The sequence below is a fragment of the Meleagris gallopavo genome, chromosome 1, assembly GCF_000146605.3.
Source record: "Meleagris gallopavo isolate NT-WF06-2002-E0010 breed Aviagen turkey brand Nicholas breeding stock chromosome 1, Turkey_5.1, whole genome shotgun sequence".
In the NCBI taxonomy this organism is placed as follows: Eukaryota; Metazoa; Chordata; class Aves; order Galliformes; family Phasianidae; genus Meleagris; species Meleagris gallopavo.
Window position 1 is genome coordinate 133,160,559 of NC_015011.2, and position 19,151 is coordinate 133,179,709.

At 37.9% G+C, this 19,151-nt stretch overlaps 1 protein-coding gene across 1 annotated transcript in view; it reads right to left on the reverse strand.

Annotated features, from left to right (window-relative positions):
- Window positions 1-19,145, reverse strand: part of UPF3A (UPF3A regulator of nonsense mediated mRNA decay) — a 24,911-nt gene extending 5,766 nt beyond the window's left edge. Inside the window, 7 exon segments of the mRNA XM_010728336.3 lie at window positions 2,689-2,849; window positions 4,726-4,884; window positions 4,976-5,031; window positions 8,974-9,084; window positions 9,170-9,268; window positions 11,544-11,650; window positions 18,813-19,145. Coding sequence (XP_010726638.3) covers window positions 2,689-2,849; window positions 4,726-4,884; window positions 4,976-5,031; window positions 8,974-9,084; window positions 9,170-9,268; window positions 11,544-11,650; window positions 18,813-18,949 — 830 coding nt within the window. The 5' untranslated portion in view covers window positions 18,950-19,145.
- Between the last annotated feature and the right edge of the window lie 6 nt (window positions 19,146-19,151).

Below are 19,151 nucleotides of genomic sequence, written 5' to 3' on the forward strand. Positions count from 1 at the left end.
AAAAAAAAAGCTACTGACATATAGAATACAAAGCCTCATTTTGTCTTCATCAGTCTTTAGGTCAGTTATATGTGAAGGCTGTTTTTCCTTTAACAAAGAAGTTATGTGCAATTTTGCTGAATGTCTCACTTGTGTATGTCCAGCTCTCCATGATGCATTAAGTTCAGAAAGTAGCAGGTAAAACTTTGCAAAGAAAATCTGGTTTTTGTGCACCTGCTGTGGGAGGCCTCTGCTCCAACCTTTATCCCCCTCTGCAATCCCTTAAGTGGTTCCCCAGTGCTCCTCACATAACCATGTGCTGCATGACCAGGTCTTGAGGCTGCTCTTGAGAAGAGCCGTACCTGTGGATGAGAGTACTGCCTCGAAAGGGAGCATTCAGGGCCCAAAGGAACTGTGCACATCCTGTGCAACCATTTATTAACAAAAATTATTCACTGACAAACATTGGAACTTCTGGGAGGTATTTGTGAAAACGAATGCTTGCGTTCTCAGCATTTGTTTATTTTGTCTCCAAACACTTTTGCCTACCTTAACATTTCTTTTTGTTGGACATCATTACCTTATCACAACGTAATACTTAAATTTATGCTATGCTGCAATGGGTTTATATTATAAAGACTCTTAGTTTGCAACATTTTGCTGCCTATCTGATACAACTCTCTCATTCACTTCATTGTTCCAGTTCAGCAACCATGTGCTTCTCTCATAAAACAAAACTGAATGAAGAAAGATTACAGAGTAGATTAAATTTTAAAAGCAGCAAATATGGATGGTTTCTTTTTATATGTTTCATATATTTAAATGCTTAAAATTAAAGGAGGAAAGTCCTAGCAAGGCTCTGCAGCGTGTCCTTTCCAAAGACAGGGGGGCACACCCAGACTCGCTGCTGCAGTGCTTCCCAGTGCCCTGCTATCTCCTCCTGCAAGTGATGGAGGAACACTTGTGCCCAGTGAGAGGGAGACAGACCCCAGCTGCAGTGTGGCCGGAGCAGCTTTCTACAGTTCAGTCATAGGGAAGAGGAGTGGAAACAAAGGGATGAGCAATAACTTGATTACAAAGTAAATGTAGAAAGCTATAGCTAGCAAGCCTTAAATCAGCTCCTCATGTAGAGTTCCAAGTTCTGGTTTATTTCTGTGTCAATAACACAGTATCTATTAACCCTAATAATCAATAGTCATGATGAAGCAAGCACTTGGAAAGACAAGGTAACTTACTGTACATGCACAGCTAAAAGGATTCTCTTTTACACTTGGAAAAGCTATACTGATGCCTTGTTAAATTTACAGGATCAATACTGAAAGTGCTGTATGGCAGAACATAAAGCTTAGTCCATAAAAAGCCTTATTAGCAAAAAATTGACTTGCCCCTACAAGCATTTTTGGGCACTTTTCCGTCCTGTTTTTCCTTTGCTGAAGAACATCAACTCAAGATTTCCTGAATATTTTCATTTTCCACCAGAGAATGGAAGTTTTCAGCACCTTTCAGGACCTTTCAGGACATGGCATGCTGAAACTCTGAGCCCATGTTTCAGGTCCCTGGCCACAGATAAAAGAGATGAGCAATATATGTAAATTATTATGGGTGAATCAAGTGTTTTAGTTAGCAAATTTGTTGGGTTTATTTTCCATTGTTTACATTTCTGTTTGCTTTTATGAGAACAGTTGCAGCTCCTATAAGTACTTTTTTTGAGAGCTCAGTGGAAAACACAATTGGAAAAGTGTTATTTATCTTAGCAACATTACTCTTACATTACATCTCTCTTGGGTGAATCCTGTCCTGCTCACAGTGGACACAGACACCAAAGAATAAAAGAGAGAACCAGCTGCTGAACACTTCCAACACACTTTGAGTATACAGAAGCTACAGAAGAGAGCTACAGTAGGAATCTCTTGTTCCTACTATTGCATATGCTACACAAAAGGCAGTGAGAGACAGAGACAACCTTCTGCAACTATCACCTCAACTATTTTGCCATTGTCCCAAAGCAAACACAATCATCTGCTTTTTGCAGTGAAAATAAAGAAGGTGTGATGAAAAGAAAAGACTGGAGGCAATTTAGACTTTGACATCGGTAATGGAAATGGGGCTTTACCCGAGCTCTTGATATGGAACAGGTGAGATAAGAATGAAACTCTCAATTACTTTTCACGCAGAAATTCTTCCAATCTGGGATTTCAAAGCATTTCACAAATAATAAACTGCATCCACTGTTACTACCATCAGGTCAGTAAGTTGTTACTAAACACCTTTTACAAAAAGGACAGTGAGAGATTCATACCCATGCAAAATGAAATCAGCTCCCTTCTGACAAACACCCAGCCAAACTCTTGTATCATGGCTAAGCCTTCAAATCAAAGTTTTTAGGAACTAATTTGGAGCCTCTAAGGTAAATAATACTTACAGAATCACAGAATCACAGAATGGCCAGGCTTGGAAGGGACCTCAAGGATCATGAATCTCGAACCCCCCTGCCACATGCAGGGCTACCAACCTCCCCATTTAATACTAGACCAGGCTGCCCAGAGCCCCATCCAGTCTGGCCTTGAACACCTCCAGGGACAGGGCATCCACAACCTCTCTGGGCAGCCTGTTCCAGCACCTCACCACTCTCTCTGTAAAGAACTTCTCCCTGACGTCCAACCTAAATCTCCCCCTCTCTCAACTTAAAACCATTCCCATTTTACTTACTTCTCCTTAAGCTCTTTTAGTGAACCTTCCAACGATTTGGATCTTATACTCCCAGGTCCAGGAGACTTATCCCACTTGTTTTCTTCAGTATCAGCTTCTTCATCTTTTTCTTTGTGTTTCTCACTGGCTGGCTCATCTCCTTTTTCAGGCTTCTTAAGAAGCTGAAAATATTTGTTTATGTTATGACATAAAGTTATTATCTTTATGTAATGGACATTTTAACAGTGTATTGAATATAACAATGATCTGTTAAGATTTAAGATATCTTATTAAATGCTATGAATATCTTTTATAAAGTATATATTTTTAAAAGTTATTTTTAAACAACAGTTTACTTTTGGTAAGGAGGTACAGTCACTAACAGGCATTCACCAGCATGCTTTAAATTTGTCAAGAATATTGGAGAAAGCACTTACCTACTTTTCTCTGCTGAGTTTTATGTATAGTCAATGATTTCTTAGAAATCATGTAACAACAGAGCTCAATGTCATTGCCAATAAAATAAAAGCAGAACCTCTACAATACTACAAAAAGAGCAGGATTAATAGTTCACTCCTTCAAGTATTATATATAAAATGTGTGACATGCTGTTCAGGACTGGCTGGCATATGGAAATAGGTGCCTCGTATAAATACACCTTAACAAAAATACTGAGGGAAAATTAAGGAGTTAGCAGGAAATATTGTATTACTTTATAATTTTGGAGACTTTCCAAGAATTTTGTTAATTCCTCAACAAATAATCCACACAGGGCTTGAGCAGTATCTAGAGTTACAGCAATAACCTCTGTAGAAGGAGGTAGTCTTCTCCTCAAAGTAGTCTTCTAACATTTCAATAACTAGTAGAATATCTCAACAAACTTTTCATTCCACCTTTTTTTTTTTCCCTGAAAAGTTTTTATTCTTCAATACCTAGAATAACCTAAAATGTTTCTCTCAGGTAGTATTTTTCCTTTCCTCAGGGACAGAACTACTTTTCAAGGTCACATTCCCGTAGATGACAGATCATAAATAGTAGGGTTTTTTGGACAACAAATTTTGGGAAATAACTTCTAAAGGACAAGTCCCTTTTTTTCTGAAGTTCTAGAATGTTTGCCCTTACACACAAACATGAAAAAATGTAACTGCTTCAGAACATACTGTTCCTATACATTTAGATGGAGGCAAGTGTTGTCTGAGATGAAAAGGAAGATGAGAAAGCTACATAGCTTTGTGGTTTGACTCCCTCACAAGATCTGGAGTGAGTCTGTGCATCCTTGTATTAGGCTACAGATTCTTACATCAGTTTACCTCATCAAAGAGCCTACAAAACCTTTCCAGCACCACAAAATTTAGACGAAGTGAATAGTTTTCTTATGTTTCTTGTCTTATACAAAGAAGGTTTTAAATGTGGAGACTTAATACCACAAAATGCATCCATCTAAGTCATTAAAAGCACATCCATTCAGAGTGTTAAAATATAACACAGATTGAAATTATATATTATGTTGTTAATGTATACAATTAGTACAGCTTTATGTGATAATATTTACACATTCTATAAAAATAATGTATAATTATAACATTATTAAAATATATACTTATTTTTAAATTATAACAAGACTTTTTAATAGCCGGGTTAAAGGATACTATTAAAATAAACCAGTTCTGAGCATAAACAAAAAACATCCTCAGCACATACGGCTAGATTTACATGACAAAGACCTAAAAGCCATATTTGCATCAATGCTCTGATATGTTAGCACAGAACAATCTGGTTCTGTCAGGTTACATCAGCACAGAATGTGGCATTGTTATATAAGGATATATCACAGTTGCCTGTCACAGTAACTTCATTAGCACGTCATTGCATCTAAGGTAATTAGTCAGACTTTTCAATAACTGTGCTTAGTCTAAGCCTTACTTTATTTCTCCTTCCAGTAACAACGACTTTGCTATCACCACAGCATACCGTAGTACACAGTGTAAACAGCGTGAAACCCAAAGAACTTCTGAGTAACTTCAACAGAGGAGGTTTGGTTTGGTTTTGTTAAGGTACCTTGATCCTTATTTCTTTTTCAGAAATTTTCTTATGTTTCTCTGCTTCTTTCCTTTTACGTCTTTCCTCTTCTCTGCGTTTCCTTTTCTCTTCTTCTCTCAGACGTTTCTTCTCCAATTCCCTCCGTCTTCGTTCCTCCCTTTTCTCCTCTCGAATTCTCTGAAGAGTTCAAAACAATTAATTGTAAATTGCCCAAAGGAAAACCACTTGAAACATAAATGTTGAACTTCAGGCAAAAATCTGAACGTACCTGCTTTTCTAATTTTCTATTTTTAATATATTCCAAAAGGGGTGTTGTTCTTCTAGCTAAAACACAAAAAATTTGTGATATAGTGTTCAACTCCTAAAATATGTACTCATTTCTTTACTTCAGTACTAATCCCTTCTTTCTAACTTTATCTGCAAGGGAGCCAAATAATATATAAAAACCTATTTATTTTATTCTATTCTATCATATTCTAGATGGTATTCCCATCATTCCATTTTATAAACACATTATTTGGGATTGCTGGTTTTTTTCTTTTGCTGATAGGGTAAGAAGAACAGAGATATGTTGCTTGATTATTTAAGTTTTAAATTTAAAATCATATATTTTCAGAAAATGGCATTTTTCTCTTGCTCATCAAAAAAATAAATGTGTTCAGTATCTAATTCTACCACATTCCTACCACTATATCTGTTCCTCTTTTAACTTTTGTACATCAAAACCTACTTAGATTGCTGTTCATGTACAGTCCACGTCTCACATATCACTCTTCAGTCCCAAATTTCAAAGTACATTATGAAAGAAACATTTTCATTCACATATAACATTTCCATTGGACCCCCATTTAGCATTCACCATTCCATGGGAAAACAAGAATAATAAAAGATAAATAGTTTGTCCCAGGATACAACAAAGTGTCAACAGATTCAACAAAGCTCTGGTTTCCCAAATAACATATTTGGGTGATCATTTGATGGATCACACGGCCATTCTTATGTTATAAAACTATTTTCACACTCCGAAATCAAGCCTAAGTCACTTGCCTGAGCCATTCTCAAATTCTACTGAAGCTTGAAGACATCATCAAATTTTTTATCACATATATGGCACCTATGATTGTCAACATTGAATTCAAATTTGAACCCACATACTGTGAGTAGAAAAGAATGTTACAGAAAATAGTTAGCTAAAAAATGCTCTACAATCTATAGTCTCTTCCTGAAACCAGAAGAGAACAGCAAATGATACGATTTGGAAGAAAGAATAGAAAAGGGGAAAAAAGAAAAATAAATTCTCAGTCAAATTTAAAATGGCATAGCTGAAATCTAGACGTAACCTCCTATCCCAAAAACATTTGAATGTTTTTGTTTAGAATATCTAAATAACTTAAGAGCAAAAAACAAACAAACAAAAACCTAAACAAAAAACTTTGTTATGAAGTTATGAATTGGAAAATTTGATTTGGTTCAGTGTTTATCAATGTTCAAAAGCAAGAAGTAAAACAGACTTGCTGGTTTGGGATATTCCTCTCTCTACCCCTATACTTCCAGTGCTTTTTCTTTCTTTCCCACCTGCCCATAATTTCTGACAAATTTTAGGTCCTCACTGTCCTCTCTTCCAATCTCCCAAATCTGCAGCTCTGCCACCCTCTCCTGCCCCTGTAAGTTCCCTGTCTGAGCATCTCTGGTCATTTCCACATGCTGGAACTGACCACAGATTGTCACCAGAAGGTATGGGGAAGAATCTGCCACACCTGGGGTCCAGCACCTGATTCTAGACATGACTAAGGCTGCAGTGCAAGGGATTGGGTTAGAAATGGCAACATGAAGTTCACAGAGGAGAGGCAGAGTGACAAATACTATCAGAAGAGGAAGATAAAAAAGATGCATATCAATAAAATTTGAATCATACTCCCCTCATTTATAAGCCTTACTCTAAACGAAAACCTAAGGTTTTTCTGTAAACATTTAAGAAATGTTAAAAGAAAATAAATTACAAAATGAAGAACTCCATCAGCAATAACTTTTATATTTTATCTTGCTTTCTACAAACAAGCCAGAAGAATGAGCTTACCTTTATCCTGTTACAGAGAAATTCTGTTTTATACCTCTCTGTCACACTGAAATTGATGAGCTAACGCATCTGACGTGATGCACAAACCATGCTGGTTTGCAGTAGCAACGCTACCTGGAGAAATGCTGAGAATGTAAGGCCCAATTCTGCCAACAAAGTCCTGGGCACATCTTTCATTAACGTAAGTAGTTATTAGCACCTTTGAAACTAGACATACACATAACCTAACGTCCCACACACTTTTGCTATAAACTTGCTATCCATTGAAGTGATCTATGTTTTTATACTGATAGCAAACAATAACTGATTAGATTTTCTGTGGTTTAACACACACAGACTGTTAACATTCCTTATGTCAAGCTGCTTTCAGGCAACTTTGTTATTTTGAAATCTGTGGCTCTCAAAACTAATCATCTTCACTGAAAGTCAGAGTATTTTTAAGTTAATTTTTCTGGAAACTGTAGACTTTCTTAGAAAAAGCTGAGTGCTTGTGCTCTGCTCTTAAATACTAGGATGATTTGGGGGTAAATAAAAATAACTGGGGAAACTTCCATATTGAGAAGAGCCACAGTGTTACTGACAATAGAATTTGCTAAATGTCCACAGTTCTATAACTTCCATTTCCTCTAAATTGTTCCACATCTTCCCAGCACACTATTAATTTATGCATATGAAGACAAACTAATGCTACTCTGCATAAATGCTTGTTACCCGCAGGGACCAAAAAAAAAAAAAAAAAAGAGCAGGCTACTTTTAAATTATAAAGAAATAACAGCAAAAGTTGTTTTTTGGTTGGTTGGTTTTGGGTTTTTTTTCTAGCAAATTGTCACACCAGGGGAAACAGTGAGCGTTCCAGACGTTGTCATTTAGAGGTGCAGCACACCAGTTATCCCTGTTACCCTGAAAGCTGTGTTCTGGCAGCTGCCAAGTTCCAGTATTCTGGAAAGAGTTATCTGTGTTTCTCAGTATGACGTGGCACTATTATTTAGAGGCTTTGAAAAGATATAGATCACATCACATCTGGAATGAAAAATCTTTTCTATCCCAGGAAAATTTTCTCTCACTGATGTAGGAGTTCTGAAAGAGCTTTGACAATGTACTAAAATGCAGAACTACTCCAAGCCAGAGCTGGACAGTGCTCCTTGCCCTTAGCATGTTGGTAGGGAGGCTTCATCACCTGTGACCACCTCCTGCAATGCTTCCTGCTCCTCATCGTTCATGTCTGTGCTGCAAACTCCATTAACAGCTTTATTTTTCTCTATGTAGTTCAGTTTTCTAACAGTCCTAGCAATTAAGATATTCTGACCTCAGAAAAACGTGAGCAGTCACCACTGCTGTGCTGAGTGCTGCATTTCATCCCATCTGCTTTTTTTTTCACATCTTTCCAAGTCTGTCTTGTGCATCTTCTAATAACAGCCTTCTCCTACATGTTTGCTGATAGTCAAATAATTATCTAAAGCATGGCACTACTGTGGAGTGTTACAGTCACTACAGTCAGTCCCATAAAGGTACTCTTTGAAAGACTGAATTGAAAAGAAAAAAAAAAGCATGATATTTCTGTTATACAGCACAGTATGGATCACAGCACACAGTCTGCCTTTCGTTGACAATACACTCATGATTTGTGCTTGTAACTAGTAATATTCATATTGCTGAAACCTGTAATTGAAATTTGATGTAATTTGTTCAGGAAGATATCAGTGATATCTTATTAAAGATTCCCCATGAGACTGTGAAAGTCATGCTGCATGCATATAGAGAATAAAGCGTAGCCTTATTTTCAAAGCTTTTGCAAAACCTTGACCATGAGAACAGAGGTCATTTCATGTTTCACAATAAAAGCAGCTAATGTCAGAGAGCAACTGTTAAGTATTTAGCTATTTTATCTTTAAAAAATAAATCTTACATCTTTTTATAACATGTCTGAAAGCATTTAGAAGTATGAAGGAACTAATTGAAGCCACTCCTCATGCAGAACTTGTGGTAAAGTCAAGTGATTCCATGCACAGAGCCTCGAAAGAACAGGAGAGGCGTCTCCTCTCACTACTTGGCTGGGGAATAAAAATTCTAAGTGTGATAACCTCAGCCTCTATCAGATTGAACGGGTCATATCATGCAGGTGATACCTTAAAGATATAAAAATAATATATTTAATATTCTCAAAAATAAGAAAAGTCAAGAAAACAGACCAATGAGTTCCCTTGTTTTGGCCTCAATCTCTCCCAAAAGAGTCTCAGGATTGGCACAGATTTTCTCTTCATCAGCACAGTAACTTTCTAAAAATTTCCTATATTCTGGGTCTGTGAAGATAAATTTTTGAACTATGTTAGTACTTTGCACAAATGGAATCTATTTTCCATTGTGACATCAAGAAGATATGCTTACCATCTTCAATGCTCCCAGCTTTGGCATCTTTCTTTTTCAACTTCTTTTTTGAAATCTTCTGAAATGGAGCAAATTCAACCACTGCAGGGTACTCCAAACCTTAAAAGAGATCAACACTTAATTTTTATTTTGGGAAGCATTCCTTGTATTCAAGTAAGGTTTTCCAAACCCTTCAAATCTGTGTTGGGTAGCCTTACTTGAAAGCAAAGGTGAATGTTTCTAAATTCCTATCCTAAATTTCTAAGGACAAATCGCACATGGCTGTATTTTGGATTAAAAACAAAATACTTTAATATTTGAATCACATACTTAAACATTATTATTATTACATTATTATTTTGACATGCTAGCAAAAGCTGTCAAAATGAAGATGAGAACTGTTGCACAATAAAAGTTTTACATTATCATTTATAATTCTCTTTCAATTCTTCAAAGATTGCCATTGAATAGAAAAATTGACATAAAATCTCACACTGACAAATGAGTAAGTACTACTGGGAAGTGAATCTTAAACAATTGAGCAACTTTTGTGAGATTTTATTGCCAGAAATCTAAATTAAAAAAAAAAACAAAAAAACTGGCTAATATACAGTCGAAAGAAATGCTGCCTTCTTTCAGAATTCTAAAACTCACAATGTACAAGTGTGTGAAACTCTTCCTTCCACTTTCTATTTATGGTGAACTACACAACTTCTAGTTTGTGTTTATTGGCTAGATTCTTTGGTTTTGAGTTTTGTCTTGCACCCTGGAATCTTCTTTGGATTGCTGTGAGGACAGCGTGTAGCTTTTGAATTTTGCCTGGTTTCCACTTAATGCAAATTCAAGACCACACTTAGCTCAAGTCTACTGAAAATATGATTTAAATCTGCTAACATTTGTTAACCATTCTGAACCTAGTAATCCTTATTTTAGTTTGAGCCTCATAAATGAAATGCTGCCACAAACTTCACTAGAGGGCATTTGCAATCTAAGCTTGGGCTTGGTATTTGCAAACAACCCTGCCAAACTGACCAGCTGTCTCCAAACTCAATTTTGTAGTGTACACAATATTCTGGCTTCAATCCAGCATAACACTGAGGAATGTGCCTAATTTAGACTACGTGAGTCTTGGCAGAATCATAAAAATAGTTTATTTCTACTTAGCTAAAACAACCCAGCTGTTTCAGAGAAGAAGGCAAGATAAAACATGAACATTAAGGAACTCTGTTAGTAAGGAGTTGCCCTGTCTCCTACTTTACAGCAGAATTTGAAATCTGGGAATCGTATACTGTGAGAAATGTGCTGTTCTCCACCTTTGGGAAAACTCTATCCAAATCCAAGTTAGAAGCTTATCACAGAATTAACTGGTTTGGGTTGGAAGGGACCTCAAAGATCATGTTGCCCAAAGCCCCATCCAACCTAGTCTTGAACACTTTGAGTGATGAAACATATAAAAGGTAACATATCTGAGGTAGGAAAAGCTGCAGAGATACTTATTAGTTTGGCAGACAGCTTCTATGGAGAATAACTCTGCAGTAAGACCAGACAAGACCATTTCACAGGATCTCTGCAACACTCAGCATACAAAATAGACAACGTTCAATAAAACCCACAAATCATGGTTCCTTTTATACAACCCATGCAATTTTTAACAGAATCTGTGAGTGAGGCAAGGAACAGCTACAGTAACACACAATTTCTTGGCTATGGCTGCTTCATACTATTGTAGAACAGAATTTATGCACACCTACATTACAGAAATCTGTTGGACAAACTTGCAAACTGAACATTTCAAAGGTGGCAACTGATCTCATCAGTCCTTTGCTTGCAACTCAAGATGTTCAGGCTCTTATCGACAAATACAGGTAAGCACACACAGTTATGGAAATCTGACTGAAAGCATCTGAGGTTCTATCAAACATAAATGTTCTCTGAAAAATCAAGGCATACATATCTCATATTGTGCAACCAAAATGGTGAGGACAATGTTTTTTGGTTTTGCTTTCTCAAAAGGGGAATGCATAGCACTGCTTTATCTCACAGAAACACACCGAAGAATCCAGCCACTCATGCTTGCAATGTTTTGGGTCGCTGTTGTGATGAATTGTGATGCTCACATAAGATAATGAATAGGATCCTGACAGTGTACTGCTTGAGTTACAAAAATGCAGATGAATTGTGCACACCACGCAGACAAGTAAGACTGCATGGACAAATACATTTTTCACTTCATTATCTTTTAGTAGCCAGATTTTGTTTTAGTGTACTTTTATGTAATTAACTGAATACTGAGAAAAAAAAAGAGCTTAATTATAAAAAATGAAATGAATTAATGTTCTAAAATGGTATGTAGGTATGTATGTATTCACATGTAATATCTTACAAATAGTCCAACCTTTATTATCAATGAAGACATAGCCATCAAAGCGATCTCTAAAAAGAAGGATGTCCTCAGGATTTCTAAAGTTAATGTATGCTCTTGAGTAGAGATGAGGATAAAGGCTGCAACAAGAAACAACGTTATTTTCTGTTATTTACTATTCCGTTCAGGCCTGGAAAAATGAAATAGATAGATCACACTGCCATTCTCATTCTCTCTGGGAAATGGCTACCTTAATCATGCATACTTAAGTTTCTACATACATATAAAAATATCTATCATATCTATTCTATCTATCAACTCAGTGACTGAATTCCTGATACAACTGTGCAATTTATTCTGAACAAATGTTTCTAGCTTGTTTTGTCTCCTTAAGTTGCAGAGCATACATTTCCATTTTGTAAGATCAAAGCTTGAAGTCTATTTGTTCATGACTTGAGAGATGAATAACAGCAGTGCTTTTGGAGAACTTCTTGGGCATGTTAGGAAAGTCTTCCATTGCTGACACAGTAGAAGGAAAGTAAAAGCTTTCAGTGAACCTGGAAGTAGCCAAACTATCACTGTATTTAAAGAGATTCCCACCTTAAAGAAAGATTAAATAACTTAATACTTGGCAAGCTAAAACGAACTCAACTGACATGTGCATGAATATATATGCAATGTCTAATTGTGGAGAAAAATTACTGAAAAAATCAAAAACCTTTTTTAGCAAAAGAAAGAACAGGTACTTACCCAATATAACTCTGATCCTTCAAGAATTTGTTGGCACTGGTTCCACTCTAAATATTAGCATGCCAGATCAAAACCTCAGGCCTGGCACACCACTCCCACCAATGGAACTATGGTAATGTAATGCATTACCACTCATCAGCTAAGTGTCAGGTGCACACTTAACTCTCTCTCCCACACAATTATAATGTAAAAAGGTTTGGCTTAATCTGCTTTTAGTGATGTCTTCATGTTAATACATTTTTTTAATATACTTCAACATATTTGAATGTGAGCCCATAAATTTAATATATCTGTATTCATAGTACTGCTGCCATACAAGTGCTGTCCTAAGATAAACTCACTAGCAGCAGCAGAAGACAACCAGCACACGCAGTTGCAACCAGATTTAAAATCACAGCTATTTTCACATCCAGTGAGAAAGAGCAAAGATAGAGGTCACATATGTGGCATCTCAAAGAGTAACAGTTACTACAAGACAAAAAATCATTTTCTCTTTTTCAGATGTGCGTCCATGTGAATTCCACTTATGCATTTTGGAAGGTGACCAAAAAGCAGCACTGCTGAATATCTAACCACATTGTAAAATGCCCCAACTTGTGCTTGACATCATAGTCAGGAGAAGCATTTAACAAAGTGCTAGAGGGCTTTTCTCACTTAGATGTTTTACAAGGTGCCTCTAAAGCATGCAGAAGATGTGCCTTCTAATTCTATGGAATTGTTATTTCATACATATTTATTCACTATTTTGACATTCTAGGAAGGGAATAGCACTGAATGAACTGCAAGCATGTATCACAGAAGCCACAGGATGGCTCAGGCTGGCAGGACCCTCTGGGTCCCACCGGCCCAACCCCTGCTCCAGCAGGGCCACTCAGAGCAGGGTGCCCAGAGCCATGGGGCTTCAGAAGATCTCCAAGGAGGGAGAACCACAGAAATCCCAGATTGGGCACAGCTAGTGCTATGCTATTGACATAAAGCGGTGCTGAAAGATGCTACATAGAGCATGCTTCCTTATCCACCACAGCTCACGCAGATGGTACAGCCTGCTTGCAGGAAACATCTAGACAGCTCAACCAAATGAGCATGGGTACACACGGCTGTGCTTTGCCATGGAGTTCTTCCACACACCCTGCAGAGTTCTATGTTATCAGATTTGCAAACCTCCAGTCTGTACATGAAACACAAGGCATCTCCAGGAGCGTGCGGAGTCATTAGCAACATGCAGTGCAGCTGAAACAAGCCAGCTTCCATCTCAGTGTTTTCAAAGCAAGAAAAAAAAGGATGGAATTTAACAACTTTCACGATTTTTAATGGTACATACTGTTAAAAAAAATAATATTAGAAAACTCTTTAGAAAACAGTAGGAGTTACAAGTGTCTGCAAAGAAGGAAAGTTTACTGCGACACTTCATAGTTGTGCTGGAAGAAGTGCCTCTGTGCTGCATAACTGCTGCATAAGCAAAGAAGTCTGGTAAGTGGTGACTCCCAGGAAGGAACAAACCTCTGTCACTTCAACAGCACTATTCTTATCTTACACTCCAACTGTTCTTTAGTGTAAAAATGAAGTGAGACCTGCTATTGGAGAATGATATGGTTATACACTAGAAGTACTGAAGATTCACCAAGCAGAAATAACCTAGAGGGAGCAGCCTAATCACTGAATGCTTTGAGGTGGAAGGAGCCTTTAAGATCACCTAGTTCCAACCCCCTGCTCTAGGCAGGGACATCTCCCTCTAGACCACGTTGCTCAAAGCCCCATCCAGCCTGGCCTTGAATGCTTCCAGGGTAGGGGCATCCACAACCTCACTGGGCAACCTGTTCCAGTGTCTCACCACCCTCACTGTAAAGAACTCCTTCCTAATATCTAGTCTAAATCCACCCTCTTTCAATTTAAAGCCATTTCCCCTTGTCCTGTCACTACATGCCCTTAAAAAATGTCTCTCCCAGCTTTCCTGTAGGCCACTTCAGGCACTGGAAGGCCGCTATAAGGCTCCCCGTGGAGCCCTCTCTTCTCTAGAATGAAGGGCTCCAGCTGTCCCAGACTGTTCTCATACGGAAGGTGCTCCAGTCTTCTGCTATCATTGCTATCTAAGATTGAGAAGTCTTGAGTTTAAGTTCCTAATTTAACAACTATTGCAGTGCTTTATCAATCTTCAGTTTCCACAAAACAAAAGTAACTGAAAAAAGCTACTTCTCTGGCTCGGTGCACAGAACTGCTTGGCCATAGATTTTCTTCTTCTGCAGTAACTTATTACAGTTGGACACATAAGACTCGTGAAAAAGAAATGAAAATACAAACAATTTTCTTCATTATTTCATTCAGTTTGCACACCAACACCATGTATTTCCCATCTGATTCAGAAACATAATCTTTTCCAACATAGGACTTTTCTAATGTTTTTTGCTTAGACTTTGATATCAAAGTATCTTTCAAACAGAGAAACATGTATTAGTAAGAGAAAAATGTGTGAGTGGAATATGTAAATGTTCTCTGGACACAACCCCTGAAAAGCAGGGATTTAGACACTGTCTTCAAAAATAAGGGATCCGACATCACTGAAATACATTTTAAGTCTTCAAGAACTTCACATCAGCAGAAACATAAAATATTAAAAATATTATATAAAATACTAAAGAATGCTTGTCCAGAGTATATCGGTATGCACAGTAGCACAATCAAATTGGATTCTCTCTCCATTACTGTTGCCACGTATAGGGTAGAAGGTCATAGAAACATAGCTGTGACAATGCTTAGAAATTACACCTTCCTCCTCTGATGCAGCCGCTTCTACAAATAAAGAGCCCGTTCTCAAACGCAAGTGGGATGTCAGTTATATAAAAGCCTGATCTGTGTGTTTCAGAGCCCTTCAAGCTTTTTATCCAACAACAGCAATGCACCTCAAAAAAGAATGCACGAAACTCCACTTCCAAATGGGAAGCTGACTAAACCTAGCAGATCGGAAATGCCTAATAGTGGCCTGGGTTTCAGGGACCTTCCTACTGCAGCTGCCCGCTCCAGATTCTCTCACCATTTATCCATCCTCTAAGAACACAGCAGCGTTGTTGAGCAGCAGAAAGCACATGCTTCGCACAGCTGGGAGGGCTCTGTGGCTGCCGCCTTCTCACAGGAAGGTACAGTCCTGCTCTCTGAAGACATTGGAGAAAACACAGCTTTTGCTCTGCAGAGCTTTGCCTTCCACCTGAGTTCCCCAGGCACTGCTCCACAAAAGGGACCCTGGGTTCTGTATGTCTCCTCCTTTTTTCAATTATCTGCCAGCACAGATACCACCTGGGATTTGAAGTTCAGTTTTTTCAGAGATTGCATGGCTAGTTTTACCATCACATAGCTGGTTCTCTTTACCCATGTTCACTTTCTATAATGCTGCTTTCCGTCCATATCATATTTTGGACAGATACCATTACATGACGCTGGCATCTCTGTAATATTAATTACAGGAATTTCTATGGGAATAACCCTGATGAGTCTGACTATTCACGTTTCTTCACTTCAACATACAGTTTCTTTGCTTTCTGCTGCGCACTGCAGGATATTCGATCTTTTAGGTAATATGCATTTTTATAATACTAAGTAACATCCTTTTAAACTTTTACGACAATTTCAACAACAAAAATGTTCCAAAAGCTATCTTTTTTTATCTTTTAGCACCATTTTTTAAGAAGAGACAGCAAGGTTGTTATCTAAAATATGAACAGTAACATAAAGACATCACATTCTAGTTAAAATACTTACCAACTTATCATTTGTGGTGCACGTGCATATATACATACACATGCATTAACATACATATATTAAATACGTATATAAAATCAACGTATAAATTTTGGAGTGCTCTGTAAACTCCTCCATCCACTCATGCACTAAAGCATAATTTCTGATCAAATTGATAATTGTTTGTCTATACATCAAGCTAAAATCCACTGGCCTTCATCGTTGTCTCTACCTGTTGCCATTCATCCAGTGGATGGTACTGACGTAATTTTTAATGAACTGAGCTTTCCCTTTTTACAGATATAAAACAAGCACAATTTGCCTGGCAGCAGAGCATCAGCAACACTGCAGCTGTGGTGACCAACCAACAACCACTCCCTCCTTTATCATACCACAGGCGGTTCCCTTAAAAGGTGTTATCCTTCAGTTCCTGCGTGCACGCTGCCATCCTACAGTAGGAATGCTGTTTGCCTACAATAATCCTCAGCAAAACATTGGGAAGCACCTGTGATGGCAGAGGAGGAGTGTTGTTTGCAAGATTCTGTCTTTGATACAAGGCATGGCATCAACTACTTGACTGGCTTTCACAGAAGCAAAGCTCCTGTTCTCATCTCTTTACTCTTACAACGTTTTTAGTGAGTTCAGTACCAGTCTTGAGGGATGACCCAAGTCCTGCAGGACCAGAGCTCAACCACTGCACTAGAGTTTTAGAAGGCTCACAAACAGTTACATGCAACCTTAAAAGAATACCTAGAAGACGTAGTTATTTTTTTGGCACCTGAGAACAAGACAGACCATCAAGCAGGCAGCCTCTTCATTGTCAGCTATAGATAGCATGCTTATCAAACACTCCTGAAGGCCACAGAATCAGTCACAAACACACTGTTTTGCTTATTTTGATACCAATGTACAAGAGAGACAACTGAACTTAATGCAGTGGGTCAAATGCATCAGAAAAAATGAATGAATTACAACACAACAGTCAAACTTTGTGAAATGATTTTACTGAAATGGATGTAACAGTGTTACACAATAATGACATTTGAGTTATATGAAATTGTTGAAAGTTTTACAATTTGCATATAATAACAGGACATTATAAAATTACAAGTAACCTTTATCACAAGAACAGTAAAACTAGACTTGGTATATGTATGCATATCTTACAAAAACACATGAGTAGACCACAAATGTTTGTTCTGTCTTCTGGGGTGAGATGACCTTGCTAAGAAAAAAGAAGTCCTCCCTGAGCACAACTGGTATAGGATGCTTAGAATAAATGTATAAATAAGAGGAAACTACAAAGTGACACTTCACCTACTGCATCATTTCAGCCATTTGCAGCCCAGGAACTTTGTAATTCAGAACTCACACCCTTGTGTTTAATAGGTCTTCATGGATAAATACTTGTCTAGTTAAGCATTTGGCTTCTGAACCATTCTGAACCTCCATTTCTGACACTGTTCTCAAACACAAATTTGCACAGCTTAAGAGTGAAGAAGTATTATGTCTGTATTCCACAGCTGGAGAAAGCTGAATGAACTCTTACAAACTTCCATTCTCTGGAATCCCTGGATGGGGTTAAAATGTGATCTAATAGCATTTAAGGGCAAATTTGTCTGCTTCTGAACCATAACCTGTCCATTTGTATGCCTCACTCTCCTTCCTGAGCAGCTTCTCCAAACCATTCTATTGTTGGGTAGCATTTAATCTCTATGAATTCACTGCCACTCAATTTCCTGCACTGTTGCTATTATGTGCCTGGTACAAGATCTAGAAAGAGAGCTCATCAGTGGAAGACAAAAAGACCATGTATAGAAAACATGACCTGGGATGGCCAATACGATGCTGGGCCAGTAAAACAACAAATAATCATAGAAAGCCAACTGCTGCCCATTGCTTATATTTCCAAAGACTGGTGATTACCTAGATTCTTATGCCAACAACTGCTTTGGAAAGTTAAAATTTTCATTTTTGAACTGGTTCCTGGCATTTGTGCAGTTAGGATGAAGATACTCTTTGGAGAAAGGAAACGCCAAACTGCCACAAAGTTTCACTAAACAAATATTGGTTCCTTTCTCTTTGTGGAATTGACTCTGAGAGAATATGTATGTATGCGCATATATATATATATATATATGCCTATGGAGGATGATTCACCGTACACCAAGACAGGCTAAGCTGGGCAAGATGAATCACATCCTTTAGTTATTCTGAGCACAAGGAGATGTAGCACATAGGATGCTTAGTTTACTTTTACGGTTAAATTCATCTAAAAATCGTTCTGTTCAAAAGGGAATGGTATTTTGCCACTGTGATACTGAGTATATTAAATAAGTGTAGAAGAAATTCTACCTCATTGTCAGTCAACCACTGTTTTCTTTTTTTTAGTTTTGAATGAGACAAAAATGAATAAAAGTTGATTACTTGAAAAAAAAAACGGTATGAAATAAAGACAAGAATACATAAGCAAATTAAGAAATTGAGATCGAATGGCACTCATGAAAAATTTGGTGATATTTGCCCTCAGTTGTCTTTATCATAGCTAATAAACAGCCTTTTAATTTTTACTAATTAAAATTAAAAGCAGGATGATGGTTTCAAACAAAACTATGCTCTATTTGCACGCAACAAAAATTTGTTTTAAAATTGTTGAGTACATAAGGAAGAAGCAGGGATGTATTATCTCTGCAAATATATATATCCAAACACTTTACGTAACTTACAAAACGGGCTCCATGGACAAAATAAGTAATTTAGTGTCCAAACTGCCTTAATTAGGCTTTAAGCACCTGAAAACCTACACATTCAGCTCATCCTCACCTGGGATCAGCAGTGCAAAACTCAAAATAATCATGAGCAGGGAGAGGGTGGAGCTGCTCCTCCAGCTGCTCCTTGGTGAGACAAGGAGGGAGCCGTCGAATAACCACCTGCGCAGATAAAAGAGAGTTATCTTCCATCTGAATAGCACGAAAAAGACCAAATCGATCGCGTCAGTCCTCTTCTAAAAGCTCTTCCTTAACCTGGGAGCTGCGGCTGCAGCCTCAGCCTCGGTGTCCCTTCGAGGACCGGCGCTGGGCGGTACCCAGCAGCCCAGCACACCGCACACAGGACATCCGCGGCACCGCTTTCCCGATGCGGCACCGGGGAAAGCAGCGCTCC